The sequence below is a fragment of the Anneissia japonica genome, unplaced genomic scaffold, assembly GCF_011630105.1.
Source record: "Anneissia japonica isolate Jap-2015-1 unplaced genomic scaffold, ASM1163010v1 scaffold287923_len1623670_cov205, whole genome shotgun sequence".
Lineage (NCBI taxonomy): Eukaryota > Metazoa > Echinodermata > Crinoidea > Comatulida > Comatulidae > Anneissia > Anneissia japonica.
Genome location: NW_022721637.1, coordinates 1,268,148 through 1,282,654, shown reverse-complemented (window position 1 = coordinate 1,282,654; position 14,507 = coordinate 1,268,148). Strand labels below are relative to the sequence as shown.

The following is a 14,507-nucleotide window of genomic DNA, read 5'->3' as shown; positions in this document are numbered from 1 at the left end:
TGCGGGGGGGGGGGGGGGGGGGTGGCAACATGTACTGTAAAATAAGGGGTCCAAACCAAGTGGCTTTTAGATCACAATATTAATCAAAATAACGTTTACTGCATTTGAAATGTTAATAAGTTTGTTCCGATATTGCTTCATCAATAAAGTACGCTATAATCAAATATTTTTGGAAGTTAATGAATCGATTCAATGTTACAGTAACTCTCCCTTGCACATGTCGCTAGAATTTTACTTTTACAAAAACAGCAATAATATGAAAATATATTTTTAAAAATCAGTCCAAATTTATGCCTGTATCGCTGACATTTCTACCGAACATGCTGACGTCATACGTCGTGATTGGTGGAGCTAATTCTGATTTGGCTGACGTCATACGTTGAGATTGGTGTAGCTGATTCACATTTGGTTGACATCACAATGTCTCTTTAGTTGTGGAACATCTTTAGGATACAGCTTGTTAAAGTATCCATGTATCTTTCTTGAACCATTTGCAACTTGGGTTGTCTGTATGGAGATAAAAAATAATAACATACCTCAATTATTTTATCTGTATATATATAACAAAGAAGGTGAGTTGAAGATAATGATGTAAAATAGATTATAGAAAATAAAAATAATGATGGTTATGACAATTTATAGTGATGATTATGATAATGATGATTAATGACAGATAATTAAGGATACTGATTTCAAGAGTGATGATAATGACAATGAAGATAGTGATCATCATTTTGTTTTATGTTCCTAATTTATTTAGAAGAATTTAATATTCTAACAAGTAAATTATTCACCTGATTTTCTTTTTTTTTAAATTTGTGTGTGGATAACAAGCAACAATAATGACCATAATGAAAAAGATCATAATGATAATATTAATTATGATATTAGTAATAATAATAATAATGATGAAGAAGACTGAATCCAATAACATCTTACCTGCCAAAGCATTCTAAATGTTTACAATTGTTATTGTATGCATTCAAAAAAGCTGCCATGTCTTTAGCTGACCAACCATCCTGTTTGCATGGTTCTATAATCTAAAACAAAATCAATAGCTGTAAATTAGTGTTCTACCAATGCACTGCTTTACTTCACCAAAATATGATTGCTTTGGTGAAGGGGTATATCGTAGGTTGGCCACGCCCTCACCCACCTATCAAAAAAGGAAAAAAGAGAGAATAAAGGGAAAAAAGTAGGGAGCAAGGTACTCTAAAACAAGTAATTTTTTAAATTCAAATTCCATGCGCCATGTATTATACGTAATATAACATCAAATTTTACGGATCACTTATTAACTTCCATTCATTTATTTATATATTCATTCAAATCATTAATTTATGATTGAATGCACTGTATTATACGTAATATAACATCAAATTTTACGGATCACTTATTAACTTCCATTCATTTATTTATATATTCATTCAAATCATTAATTTATTTATTTATGTATCATATTAATTTTAAACATACCTTTTCTACAACATCCAAGAAGAAATCCCTTAAGTCTTTTGAATGGATCATATTACTGCCAATATTTATGATTGCTTTAGTTAAATTCTAAAAAAAAAAAAAAATATATATATATATATTAATAACTGTCTGGCATACATATTTAATAACAAAATATTACCAATATTTATTATTAATAGAAAATTTATTTAAAAGTTCAAAAATTATGATTCATTACCCTGAATTCTGCATGTACTTGTGAAATTACAGTTTCTGAAACTTTTCCTTTCAATGTATTACGGACAAAGCTAAACGCAAGAACACCAAAATATATATAAATAACATAATTTTACGTAAGAAAAAAATGACAAAAAAGTTAAAATGGAGTCCTAAGGTTCTTCTGTTGATTAAATGTACGGTAATTTATTAACTAAAAACAATAATACAAAGCTGTTATGGAGCATGGTATAAGAATGATAGGTATGTGGAATAACTTCATATACATTATTTATTAAACTGTTAATTATAAAAAACCAGAAAGAATTTATTAACATTACACAAAATAGTTCTTGAAGATTTGCATGGGGTGGTGTAAGCAACAGAGTAAACTTCTGCTACAAGATGTGTTTTTGCTTTTAAAAAAAAAGGCTAAAAAATGTACCTTCTGTGTTGTTCACTACAATCCTTCTCTCCTAATATCTTTAGTTCTCGCAGATCTCGAAGGAAATCCCGGTCAAAATCTGCATCAAGATCTTCCTTGGCTGAAGAATCTGCTAACAATTAGAAAATATGTTGAGATACTGCCAACATGGCTATTAATATAGAGGGCAGCATAACTGAGCAGCTCTGTCCATACTATCAAAGTTTATTTGACAAAAAACATGTGAGATGGTCATGATGTAACATACATATATAGGCACATCATGACTATATATGGGCACATCATGACCATATTTAGGCATATCATGACCATATATAGGCACATCATGACTATATACGGGCACATCATGACCATATATAGGCATATCATAACCATATATAGGGACATCATGACTATATATGGGCTACAACAATTTTTTGTTAAAGAAAATTTGATAGTGTAGACAATCCTTTAGTTGATAAAAATCACTGTAGTCACTTTCAATATATTTAAGGCTGTTTATCAGTTTACTCACTTGCTGACCCAACAGTCCAATTGTTTATCATTTTGTCTGCACAGTATACAAAATCATCAAATGTAACAAATGCCAAACGTTTCTTTCCAGTTTCAAAACGATTGTTTGCAAAAAACACAATAGCTGCATATTTCCTGTAATAAAAACATAAAATAAACACCTTAGAATTGAACTACAGTATTCTCCAATAACTACTGTGCGTTATAAATAAGTAGTTTTGTACAAAAAAAGTCACTTTTATTGCAGCAAACACTAGTACATTTAAATTACAATTATTGTAGTTACAAAAGTTTGTCATCTCTTTTGGATTTACAAGGGTTTTTCTCATGCAAATTTGCAGAGAAAAACCATGATATAATAGGGCATACTAGTCAGCGGTGGTGCCAGAAATTTGCCGACAAGGGGTCCAACATGTCTGACAAGGGTCCGAACCAAGGGGGCGACTAGAGCCTTGGTCCTAGTCTTAGAATAATTTTTAAAAAATAATGGTATTTGGATAGGCTAATTATAATTATCGGCTGAGAGGAGGGAGTGGGGGGTTCAGGCGGTCTGATACAGGAATTCAGTAGTGAGGAAGGCAGATCTACTAATGAGTGAGTGAATATGAGTCCTGATATGAGTGAGACCTATGCTGGAGGTGGTTAAACACAGGATTGACTATTAGTAATTGAATACACTTATTTAAAAAGGGCAATGCAAAGTGTACAAACACTTACTTGGCTAATTCTTTGGAAAGCAGAAAGTTTTCTGTGATATTTTTCACCATTGAACCCTGCATATCTTCCACTGTCTTAAAAACACGCTTGAAATTATCATACTGAAAGGTCAAAATACAATCAGTATAGTAAAAATAATTAAAGAGGCATTGTACATCTAGAAGTTATCTATGACAAATACACATTGGCAAAACTTGACTCATCTACTGCATTAATGATTTTATTCTTAGTAATTCCGGTTCCCGCTTAAACATACCACTCACCACATGCTGCCGCTATAGAAATTGGATGAAACAATGTCAATAATATTCACCTGTCTTCGACAACTTTTCAGGGTGACATCTGTCTTCTCACTGACTTCATCAAGGTCTTTCCGATGTCTACTTGATAGTTTTTTTCCTAGAATCTCCCTGGCAACAGATGAATTTAAACTATAATACCTGGTTGAATATAAAAAAAAAAACATCAAAAGACTGTTATGATGAACACAGACATTAATTCCTTCCTTATCCCTCACCCATCAAGAACTTGCTCTAAGACTTTAAGAATTCAACTTCACATTATGATCAAAGTCTCATTCAAAAAGTTATTTAAATTTTCAAAATTCAGTGTAACCCCAATGTTCCCTACCATTCATGTGACTAGGCCTTCATCTTTTTGTTACATGTTTTCAAAATATTTGTGCTATGATTTGTGTTTAATATCAATTTATCAGTGGCACTTTTAATATCAAAAACTAGAAACACATTTAAACAGGAAATTAAAGTGAATGGAACATTCCGCTAAACCCCGCCCCTTGGATATTGTTGCTAAGGTCCCATAAAACGACAGTGTAAATGTACGCATACACGTGCATTTGTGGGCAACATGCGTGTTTGTGTGACGCCCGGTGTTCTGTCTGGTCAGTTTGGACAGGTCTATTAGAGTCATTATGAACAGTGGTGAATAGTTTGGGAGATTACTAACTCTTGGATTAAATACTCCTGTGTCCTTTGTGGTATTTGGAACATAACTTGATTTGATAATGAAGGCGGATTTCGGAGATATTTCTCAATTGCCATGAAGTTTCTGTAGTTGTCTTCGATGTCACTGACTATGTGCTGCATTCGAACTTTGGCAAACTTTCCAGATTTATATCTTACATTTGAAGCTTCAATAACTGTAAAAAAAAATAAAGTGAGATACTAAACCACAAATATATCATGGTTACGACATACATACTCAACAAGACTAAGCCTAGGCAGGTTTTTTTTCACACAGCCTAACTAGCCTAGGCCATAGTAGTGAACTTGTAAATCCTTGAATATAAAACACATTTGGTGGCTTTAGTGTGATGTTTATTCAACACTTTAATTTAAGAGTGGCGCTTATTGAAAAAATATTGATGTGGCACTTCCATGACAGTTATCATGTTACCTATTTCACGTATTCCTGTATTTCGGGAAGCTTATCATAGGCCATACAACATCGTAAAATAAAATTTTCGATAGCGGCGCTTAGTTTAGCGGAAAAAAAAATTCAAGGTTTTACGGTATTCCACGCACGTACGCAACATCATTCGATTATTAAATAGTCAACTGTATTTGAAAATTTATTATGTTCTAATCTTAGGCCTAGGCATACCACATAGGCCAAAGCTAGACCGACAATAACATTCGACTAGGAACCAAGCAGCCTCAACTCTAGCTATATGGGCCTAGGCCTAGTAGGCCTACCTCTCCCAGTGCCAGTCCGGCTCGCATGCGTCCGGTCCTGCCCTGGGCCTCCAGCTAGCTAGGCGGCTAGGCCTAACCTAAGGCTAAGCTTACTTTACTGTAAAATAAGCCAAATCTTTAAAAAATACCTGCTTTTCCTTCCAGCCATAATTGAAAAACATCTGTGTCAACAAATGTCATGTTACCTACGAAAACTAATAACTCAGAATCCCCCATTTCTTGATGGGAAAAAGTTCAATTTACACAAAATACACAGTATTAGTAATCAATCATCTAGGTTGTTCTTTTGTTTACGCATGCGTATGTAATTACGTCAACGTACTAGCAGGGGAAGGGGGTGGGGAATGATGATTCTAGGTATATATAGACATAGAGGTATTATAGTTTACTATAATACCTCCATGGTATAAAATATTAAATATAATTACAAATAGGCCCTATAGGCCTTTACTTGCATTAGGAATCTTTATTTTATGTTTTCTCTTTTTATCAGAGCTGTTTTTCTGCTTTTGCAAATAATTTACCCAGTTTCACCCACTTTCTGTTATTTAGAAGCACGTGTTTCGCCATATGGGGGTGAGAGCTATCTAATAAAATTTATAAATGCACTTTTAGATATAATTCAGCCTATTTAGCCATGAACTAACATAAACTATAGGCCTATAGTGAATCCACAGCTGCTTTGCCACAAACAAAATGTTTTTGCCATCATTTTTTATTAATGTATTGTGAATGTTTTGTGTTATCTTTGGATTTCCAAGGAATTCTATGCCTACTATGAAATGGCCACTCCTCCAGCAAGGTTGTCGCACGACAATCTCTCTTATAAAACATGGCATGGGAGCAGGGACGTATTCAGGGGGGAGCCGTGGGAGCCGCGGCTTCCCCCCCCCCCCCTTTGTACACAGTGTAAATTTTTTAAAGCTTTTTTTTTAGCCAATACAAATTATTTTCTGGGACCACTCAAAATGAATACTTCTAAAATACGTAAAAAATGCATCAGTAGGCCTACTCGTTTTACATAGGCCTGGCCTACTATAATTATAACATGTCTAAGCATGATTTTTAAAAATCCATAAATCCCATGCCAAGTCTTTTAAGATACAGAAATGTGATAATGTATGGTTCAGTTTGGTTTTTACCCTTTTGCAAGCTTCTTTAAAGTAGGGCCTATTGTTTAATAATACTATACTATTAGTAATAATAATAATAATAATAATAATAATAATAATAATAATAATAATAATAATAATAATAATAATAATAGTAATTCAATTCAATTCAATTCAATTCAATTCAATAATAATAATAATAATAATAATAATAATAATAATAATAATAATAATGGTGGTGATGATGATGATGATGATGATGATGATGATGATGATGATGATGATGATGATGATGATAATTGATAGTAATATTAATAATATTAAAATGTGAAGGAAATTGTGCTAAAGGCAAAAAATAAAGTTGTGATTTGTTGATGATAATATTATAGTTAAAGCTTATATAGTAAATTATAGTTAGGTCAAGTTGTCATGGATATAAAGTAGATCCCTGATAAAGTACATGAGAAATTTTTTTGGCGTTCCATTTTGACTATGTAATGGTGATGTGATGATGATGAATTTTACTACGTGAAAGTGTGATTTCCGGCCATCTAGAGGTACTACTTCCTCAGATTTTCTCACCTCAGCCCTAACTATGGTGGGGCTGAGGTGGTTGTGAAATCACGGTTTTTAAGTATGTAAAGAACACACTCAAAGACAATGTTTTTAAGCTTTGTTTTCTATGGTATATCACACACATTAATAAGATCTTTTTGGTTGCAGAAAATCCCTGATAAAAAAGACCATGAGATATTTTTTGGCGCTTCATTTGGACTACCGGTAACGGTGATGTGATGATGATGAATTTTACTAAAAGTGTTGTTTCTGGCCATCTAGCTAGAGGTACTATTTCCTCACATTTTCGCTCCTCAGCTCCAACCATGGTGAGTCTGAAGTAGGTGCCGACTCACAAAATGTCCTCCCCCTCAACCTTACAAAACAGATCTGCGCCCTTCTGGGTATGACATTAAACTGCATCGAGTCGGTACCTGACTCAAAGTATGTCTTGTGACTGCTGAGAAGAGGGGGCATAAATTTGTTTTTAGAATGTGATCTGGTTTTTCATGCCCCTTTTTCGTGATTATGACTATTTTAGATAATTATTTTTTTTTTTTTGAGGAAAAAAACAAAAGGAAAATATATTCAAATTTAAGTATGAAAGTGTAATTTCCGGCCATCTAGAGGTGCCCTAAGCATAAATTTTCTTACCTCAGCCCCAACCATGGTGGGGCTGAGGTGGGTGGTTCCTCAGTCTGTGAAAATCCCTCCCTGCGACACCTATCTTTCGAATTCATTAATGTGTCTAATACAATTGTCACTTTATCCTCTCAAAACAGTCCTTAAAACGTTCAGGAGGGGGGGGGGGTGGGGATTCGTCCCCCTGGACCTTGCCGGGGTCGTACGTATCTCGCATAACGGCTCCCTCCCCCTCCTTTCAAAATCCTGGCTACGTCCCTGCATTGGAGAACACCCATAGTACTCCCCAACATCAGCATGATAGAACAAAGTAGACAACTATAAGAAGTAACAATTATTACGTTCTTAGAGACATTAAATTTTAATACAGACAAATACAAGTTCTCTTTTTCCCACCGTCGTACATTTTCAAGCACGACTGTGGGAAAACATCCGAGACAGCACCCTTACCATTGCAAAAAGGGAGCGTGGCTATTTAAAAATGGGTGTGATCATTTTAGGCTGTTCGTCCCGAATAGAAATTTTACACACATGTTGTTCCTGGGGTTCAAATTAGTCTAACAGTTGAGATATTCTCTCCAAAATTATGTGCATACAAATCTTAGCCAGGTCCTAGACTGTTTCGCCTAGATTGTGGCAATGCTCCATTAGCCAGTACCACGTTGCAACCATTCTAAAGTTGAATTAGTATATATATCTAATACAGTGGCGGATTCAAGGTGGGCCCAGTCGCCCCCCCCCCATTGTTAATTTTTTTTTTTTTTTTTAATGGAGATATAAAAGAAAATTATTCAAATTTTAGGTCTGAGAGTGCTATTTCCGGACATCTAGAGGTGCCATAATCACAAATTTTCTTACTCAGCCCAACCATGGAGCTGCTGAGGTGGTATAAACCTTCCATGTGAAATTACCTCCCCTGGCCCCCTCTATTTTGAATTTCTGGATACGCCACTGATATACGTACATAGGTCTCAACATTATAGGTAATTATACACCATAAACTACAAATACACATCTACGTTACTAGACTGGGTTCCAGTCTCTAATCTTTGTCTTATCAGTAAAAAAAGCTGGGAAAATCGAGTTTGGCACTAATGCCGTTCCATATTACCTATTTGCTTGGCGTTTCATAGTATACTTTTTCTTGGATGATGATGATGATTCAAGAAACGTGGAAGAGGCACGATTGGTTCTAAACCTCGTGTCGGGGGTTTGAACCTTACTGACCATTCTCGGCCGGCCAGCGAAATACTATAGTATGCATTGCATTTTATATTCGCCAGCTCTTCTAACCGTTATTTTTAATAAGTATCACATTTGTTGGAAATTGATCAGTTCAGGTGATTACAGATCCATGAACAATGTTATCTGCAGGTAGTAAAGGACATAAAACGTTACTTCTTCAGGTCCCTAACAACACCCAAATTCATGAAAATTTATATAGATAAGAAATCCAATGCCCTGAAATTGCTAGTTTGTCAGAGCTTCCAGGGGATTTTCCCCAACCCCCTCCCCTCCCCCAACCTAAGGTCTGCTTATCTTGCAAAACGCACCTCCCCATCGAAAATCCTGCCTCGGGCCTGATATATTTTGGTGATTGATGTTGTTATGTTAGTAGGCCTATTATTTTGTTAAAATTTACAGGGATTTGTAGTAGGCCTACGTACAATTATGATAGAGTAGCATTTGTTTATCCAGTATTACGCCATGTATGCTTATTGGTGTAGCTGAGTGTTAAAGTTGTTTTATTCGTCACATGAAAATCTTAAATCTTATACCAAGGAAGGATTATGAGGCAGTGTTGATGCATATGTTTATCTGATTGTCGGGGTTTTGTCCGAGTCATTCGCTTTCCTCCCACACCCATATAGGTCATGAATCTATATTCTAAATGAAAAGATGAATAAATGCTATATGAACAAACATGTTGTTTTGTTATCTTTAAGTTATTAATTGGGTAGGCCTATCGGAATTGCGATAGTATATGGAAAATTGTTCATTACCGAGAGTAGATGAATTGTGGGTAAAGCCTCTTCAACATTAATATGGTCCTACAATATAATTTGCATGGGGCTAAAATTTACTTAAATCCCTCAGAATCCCTACAATTCCATCCATCTTGATGCCATACCCCAATTGAAACATTTTTGCACACCCCCTTTTCCCTATCTCAGGCAATCCTGAATACGGCCCTGGTAAAACCTCCACGTGGTTCAATTCAAAAGAATATTATTATGGAGATATAATCATCTAATGTTGTGCAACAATACATTTGGGCCTTATGCATATTGTATTGTAGGCCTATATTATAAATCTGTATACTGAACAGGAGCGGATCCTAGGTTTAATAGAATAAACGACTGTCCTCAATTAGCTTTTAAACGTGTCACCAAAAGCGTGACAAAATTGCTTGGGTCTAAATCCTCCATGCAGTTTTTATGATGTACAAAACTCATGCATCTTGAAAAAAATTCCAGTGTTCGGATTTGTCTGATTATTTCTTTTATTTAGTACTGTATATCGATTAGTATTGAAAAAGGCCTGACAAGTTTTTATTGCATACCAGTGTAGGCCTATGTAGGCCTATATAATTAAAATGGCTGACAAGGTTAAACAAAGATAAGCATCGTATTATTATTATTATTATTTTAATTATATAAAAACTATCATCTGCTGCATGAATGCTGTAAAGTAAGATCTAAACAGACTTACAAACGATGGTGTATAATCCTTAAATTTAAAAGTGTTTGTTCCAAAAAAAATGTTTAAAAAAAATTATACTTCGCTTTTATTGGTCCAATTTTGTGCAATATTCTTTGATATTATCTGCAATTTAACTCTTCTAAATCCTGGATGTACGCCACTGTAATGTTCTACAGTTTGGATGAATTATGGTTGCCTAAGATTAAATTTGGTTTAAAGAGTGGATCCTTGATCGCTCGGCGATCCATAGTGAATTGTGTAATGTCAAAGGTCGTCTTCCCCTTCATGGCAAGATCACTAAGTATTTGGCCTAGGACACTGGCAAATCTGTTGAAATACGAACATAATAGATACATTCATATTAATAATAGTATTAATAATAATAACAGATATAACAATAACTATATAATAATGATAATAATAATAACAATAATAGTGATTATGATAACAATAATAATAATAATAATAATAATAATAATAATAATAATAATAATAATAATAATAATAATAATAATAATAATAATAATAATAATAATAATTGATATGCAAAAAGACATACTTATAAGCATGACCGGCGCCGCAACAAACAATCACCTCTGGATGTCCCGTGCTGGCACATGTATCTACAACAAAATGGCGGTCCAGGGTCATGGTGTAAAGGCAAGTTTTTGTGTACATCTTAGGACCTAATGCCTAAAAAAAAACATGAGTGCATTTAATGATTACAAATTCCTGAAGGTCTGAATGGTGGTTTAAGGCCAGGTCACACCCACACAAAGCTCAGTGGTCTACGTATATGGAGGGTGTGAGTTCGATCCTCTGTCTAATCACTTGCGAGATTTGTTTTAGCTAGGGCTTACTTGAGCGTACTCATGAGCAGCATTCAGTACTATAACATGGCAGGTAGGGCAAAACATCATTCATGATACTGATAGTGATCGATAAAAGTAGGCAAACAATATCATTTTATTTGATTTGATAAAGAATTCATAGAGCGGCAAATTTGAAACAATAACAGGAAACGGAAATCAGTGTTTCCCAATCTTTTTGCATTCGCAGACCCCTCCGGACATGTCAAAACTCTTCACGGACCCCATGTATTACTAATTGTCTATATCCCAACAATAAAATTATAAATAGAAGATGATTCGTCACGATAGTAAGTCGTGGATCCTGGAATTCCAAAAAGAAACCACCTCAGTCCCACCATGGTTGGGGCTGAGGTAGGAAATTTTTTATGTTTATGACAGTCTTCTAGATGGCCGGAAGTGGCACTGTCAGACTCAAAATTTGAAGGTAATTTTCTTTTATCCCCCATTAATTTTGATTCGCAGCCCGACCCGATTTATCGTCGGGGACGGTCTTAAGTCGTCGTGAGAAATATTAAACACGTTTAATATTCTACTACCCGACTGCCCCCGACGCACACGTCTGCGTTCAACTCACACAAACCCGACGCGACAACAAATCGCGTCGGGCTGCGTCGGCCGACGCTGTCTGAGTTGGCCTTAAAGGCGACTCATGATATTCCACCAATAAGATTATGGATAGAAGACGATTTGCCGCAAGGAAGGGTACGATTATAAACAGGGGCGGATCCTGGAATGTTTATGGCACTTCAAGGTGGCCGGAAATGGCACTGTCAGACTCACAATTTGAATGTAGTATTCTGCTTATCCACATTTATTTCAGGGCTCCTCCTGATTTTTAAAATTTATTCAATAACCAGGTAAAAGAGAAAACATGCAAAGAAAATGTACATTAGGCCCTAACTGAGGATTGCCACTATCAAGTGGCTCTCCTATACTGAACATCTTTACATAAAGCATACATAAAAAACAATATAAAGGATTCTATCAGATCACCACTAAAATAATATTGGAATTAAAATATAATACCAGTTGAAAAATTTTTACAATGAACGAATACCGGTAAATAATAATGAACAAACTAATATCAAAGGTATTTCATTATTCACAAGAAATGATTAAAGAGAGATATTTATCACACTGTTGTAAGACAAACTAATGTAACCATGAAAAAGTGGTATTAATATCTAGCAGACTCCCTGTGGACCCTTTTGACTTGGCGGGCCCCCAAATATTTTTGCGGACCCCCAAGTGGTCCGCGGACCACAAGTTGGGAACCACTGTGTTAAATGAATGTGGTCTCTGCTAATGCATAACGTTTCAAGAATGAGCGCACCTTCAATTTTCAATTAAAATTATATGTTAGACGACTCGTAAAATAGATTTTAAAGCTAAGATCGAAATTAGGTGCAGTAATTATTAAAATAATTTTAAAAAGTGGATATTAAATCCTTTAACCTTTGGAATATACTTTGAAAGGAATTCGTTTTGTTCCTGTTCTACTTCTGCATTTGGTTGGTATGTTCTTGTTGACGCTGTAACTACTTTGCCTCTTGCATCGATACCTATTTTACTTCCAGTATTGCCATGCATAGGTAACCCATAAACATCGTATTTTCCTTCATGGAACATGAATACCGGAAACCTTTAAAATAGATGAGATATGCTTAAATTGTATTGATGCTATTTAGTACAATAACAAATAAATTTGTTTAATAAAGGCGTACGTATCAAATTGTAAATATAATCAAAATAAGCATATTCCTAATGAATAATCACTACTTAAACATATAAAAAAATATACATTTACATGTCACGCAAACATTCGACCTGTAAAAAAACATTTAATTAAAAATATATCCAATTAATATGCTTAAATAAATATGTATAAACATGGCATAAATAGATAGGCCTATGCATAAATATGCTTACGCGTTGCTGACGTAGTGGACCAGCCTGTTATTAATGGAAATATCAAGAAAAAAAACCCGGTAACGTAACAAGCGAAAAGAGAAGAACTTCCTATAGATGCAATTTTTAAGTGACTGAAATCCTACTTGCATCATATTATTAACGCGTACGCAATCGAACAAGGGCTCCCCGAAGCTCAGTGTTTTTTTAACTATCCTTAACGTAGTTCCAAACGCATTGCTCTGGTTAAAAGTTTTACTTTTGCGCTTACCTCTCCTTAGTAAATTCTTTGACGTGTGGTGTTCCGTAGTACGTCACTTGTTCTTGCGTCACTTTCACAGGAATATGAACCCCGACAGACCCTAGAATGCTGTTGATCCACGCACCAGCACACACAATAACGCGCTTACAGTGAAAGACACCGCCAGTCGTGTGAACCTAGATTAGAAAGGGGAAGACAATAACATAAACATTTAGGTATACTTCTTACAATCAATATTAACAGCGATACAAAGGTGATATTTTCGAAGAGCTGTCAGTGAGATTATGAATTCAATTATTATTATAAAAGCCTATAATACCGTAATTAAAAACATAAAAAAGTATATAATAATAAATAGAAAGGTGAAAATAAATAATTGAATGAAAAGTACTTATCATTAGCCTCACGTACGAATGTGTTGGCCATGAATGTGTTTGTAACGTCTTGATGTTCTTACCATCATGTGATCTGGTGCAATCCTTGAAAGTCGCGTCACGCTCAGATCAGTTAAAATTGTAGCACCATGCTTGCGCGCCATCTGCACATGAGTAGAATTACCTTGGGCTGCGTCAACAAGACCGCCGTCCGCTTGGTATATACTTGCAATGTCAGATCCAACAGTCCACTGAGGATAATTCTGTCTCAGTACCTCTCCACTCCATTTCTCATACCTAATTACATGCAATACCAAGTTAAACATACTATCAGTGTTTATTACCAATAATGTAAACACACGATTGTTCAAATTAGTTTTCGTTTAATCAATTGTTGCATTGCTCATCAATAAATAAAGAGCAGAGATTGGAATTGAACCACGGACCAACAATTTGAAAGGATCTCCTTGTTGCGGCGCACACACCGTGACTACGAGCAGTTTATCATATATCCAGTATAACAAATAAAACTGTTTATAAGGCCAAATAAAATAAATTGTTTGTTTGCCCTTCTTTTAAAAAAAATGATAAATAGGGGCGGGTGGAAAAAGTTTTTATTTATTTATTCATTTTTTAAATACTCATCAGATGGAATAAAAATAACCCACAGAGGCATAGAATGGCAATATCATACATCAGACAACAGCTTTAAGCTAATTTGTAGGGCATTACAAAGCTGAGCATTTGGCTAATTGGTATGGTTCCTGCCTCTTGCACGCCAGGGCCCGGGTTCAATACCCGGCTCTGCATCGAGTATTGAATTCGGGTCTTAATAACAAAAACGCTCAGCTCCTCGAATAACCCTCTCAGGAGAGTTAGGCGAGTTGAGGACCATGTATGTATCAGTCTGTATCCGTTTGATGTTGTAGAGTAAGTGGGGTAGTTGGCGCCGAGCTATGGCAGCCGCGGGTCCCCGGGGACCCAGCCCGAATTTCCCAGTGTGTAGGCATACATATAC

General features: G+C 35.3%; 2 protein-coding genes across 3 annotated transcripts in view; both read right to left on the bottom strand.

Annotated features, from left to right (window-relative positions):
• Positions 1-275: 275 nt before the first annotated feature.
• Positions 276-5,355, bottom strand: LOC117111657 (acidic fibroblast growth factor intracellular-binding protein-like). Of its 2 annotated transcripts, none has more exons than XM_033254629.1 (10): positions 5,190-5,355; positions 4,313-4,505; positions 3,660-3,786; positions 3,347-3,447; positions 2,631-2,764; positions 2,117-2,228; positions 1,694-1,763; positions 1,477-1,563; positions 940-1,040; positions 276-507 (listed from the first exon to the last, which is right to left on the bottom strand). In XM_033254629.1, exons 1-10 carry the CDS (start codon positions 5,275-5,277, stop codon positions 429-431), a joined length of 1,092 nt encoding a protein of 363 aa, XP_033110520.1. In that variant the 5' UTR covers positions 5,278-5,355; the 3' UTR covers positions 276-428. The 2 variants fall into 2 exon arrangements, with proteins under 2 accessions (XP_033110520.1, XP_033110521.1); XM_033254630.1 differs by having other exon boundaries at positions 2,117-2,225; positions 5,190-5,354.
• Positions 5,356-9,855: 4,500 nt separating this feature from the next.
• Positions 9,856-14,507, bottom strand: part of LOC117111656 (monomeric sarcosine oxidase-like) — a gene marked incomplete in the record, with an annotated part of 6,120 nt that continues 1,468 nt past the window's right edge. The window contains 5 exon segments of the mRNA XM_033254628.1: positions 9,856-10,400; positions 10,633-10,766; positions 12,401-12,587; positions 13,125-13,291; positions 13,573-13,786. Of these exon segments, the coding sequence (XP_033110519.1) occupies positions 10,244-10,400; positions 10,633-10,766; positions 12,401-12,587; positions 13,125-13,291; positions 13,573-13,786 (859 nt within the window).

What these genes read in the sequence shown, in the direction of transcription:
- LOC117111657 (XM_033254629.1), bottom strand. Translation starts at nt 5,277, where the DNA reads ATGGGGGATTCTGAGTTATTAGTTTTCGTAGGTAACATGACATTTGTT. An exon ending in TGAAAAGTTGTCGAAGACAG is followed by an intron (nt 3,448 to 3,659) that starts GTGAATATTATT and finishes TTGACCTTTCAG; the next exon opens with TATGATAATTTCAAGCGTGT. An exon ending in TGTAGTGAACAACACAGAAG is followed by an intron (nt 1,764 to 2,116) that starts GTACATTTTTTA and finishes TCTTGCGTTTAG; the next exon opens with CTTTGTCCGTAATACATTGA.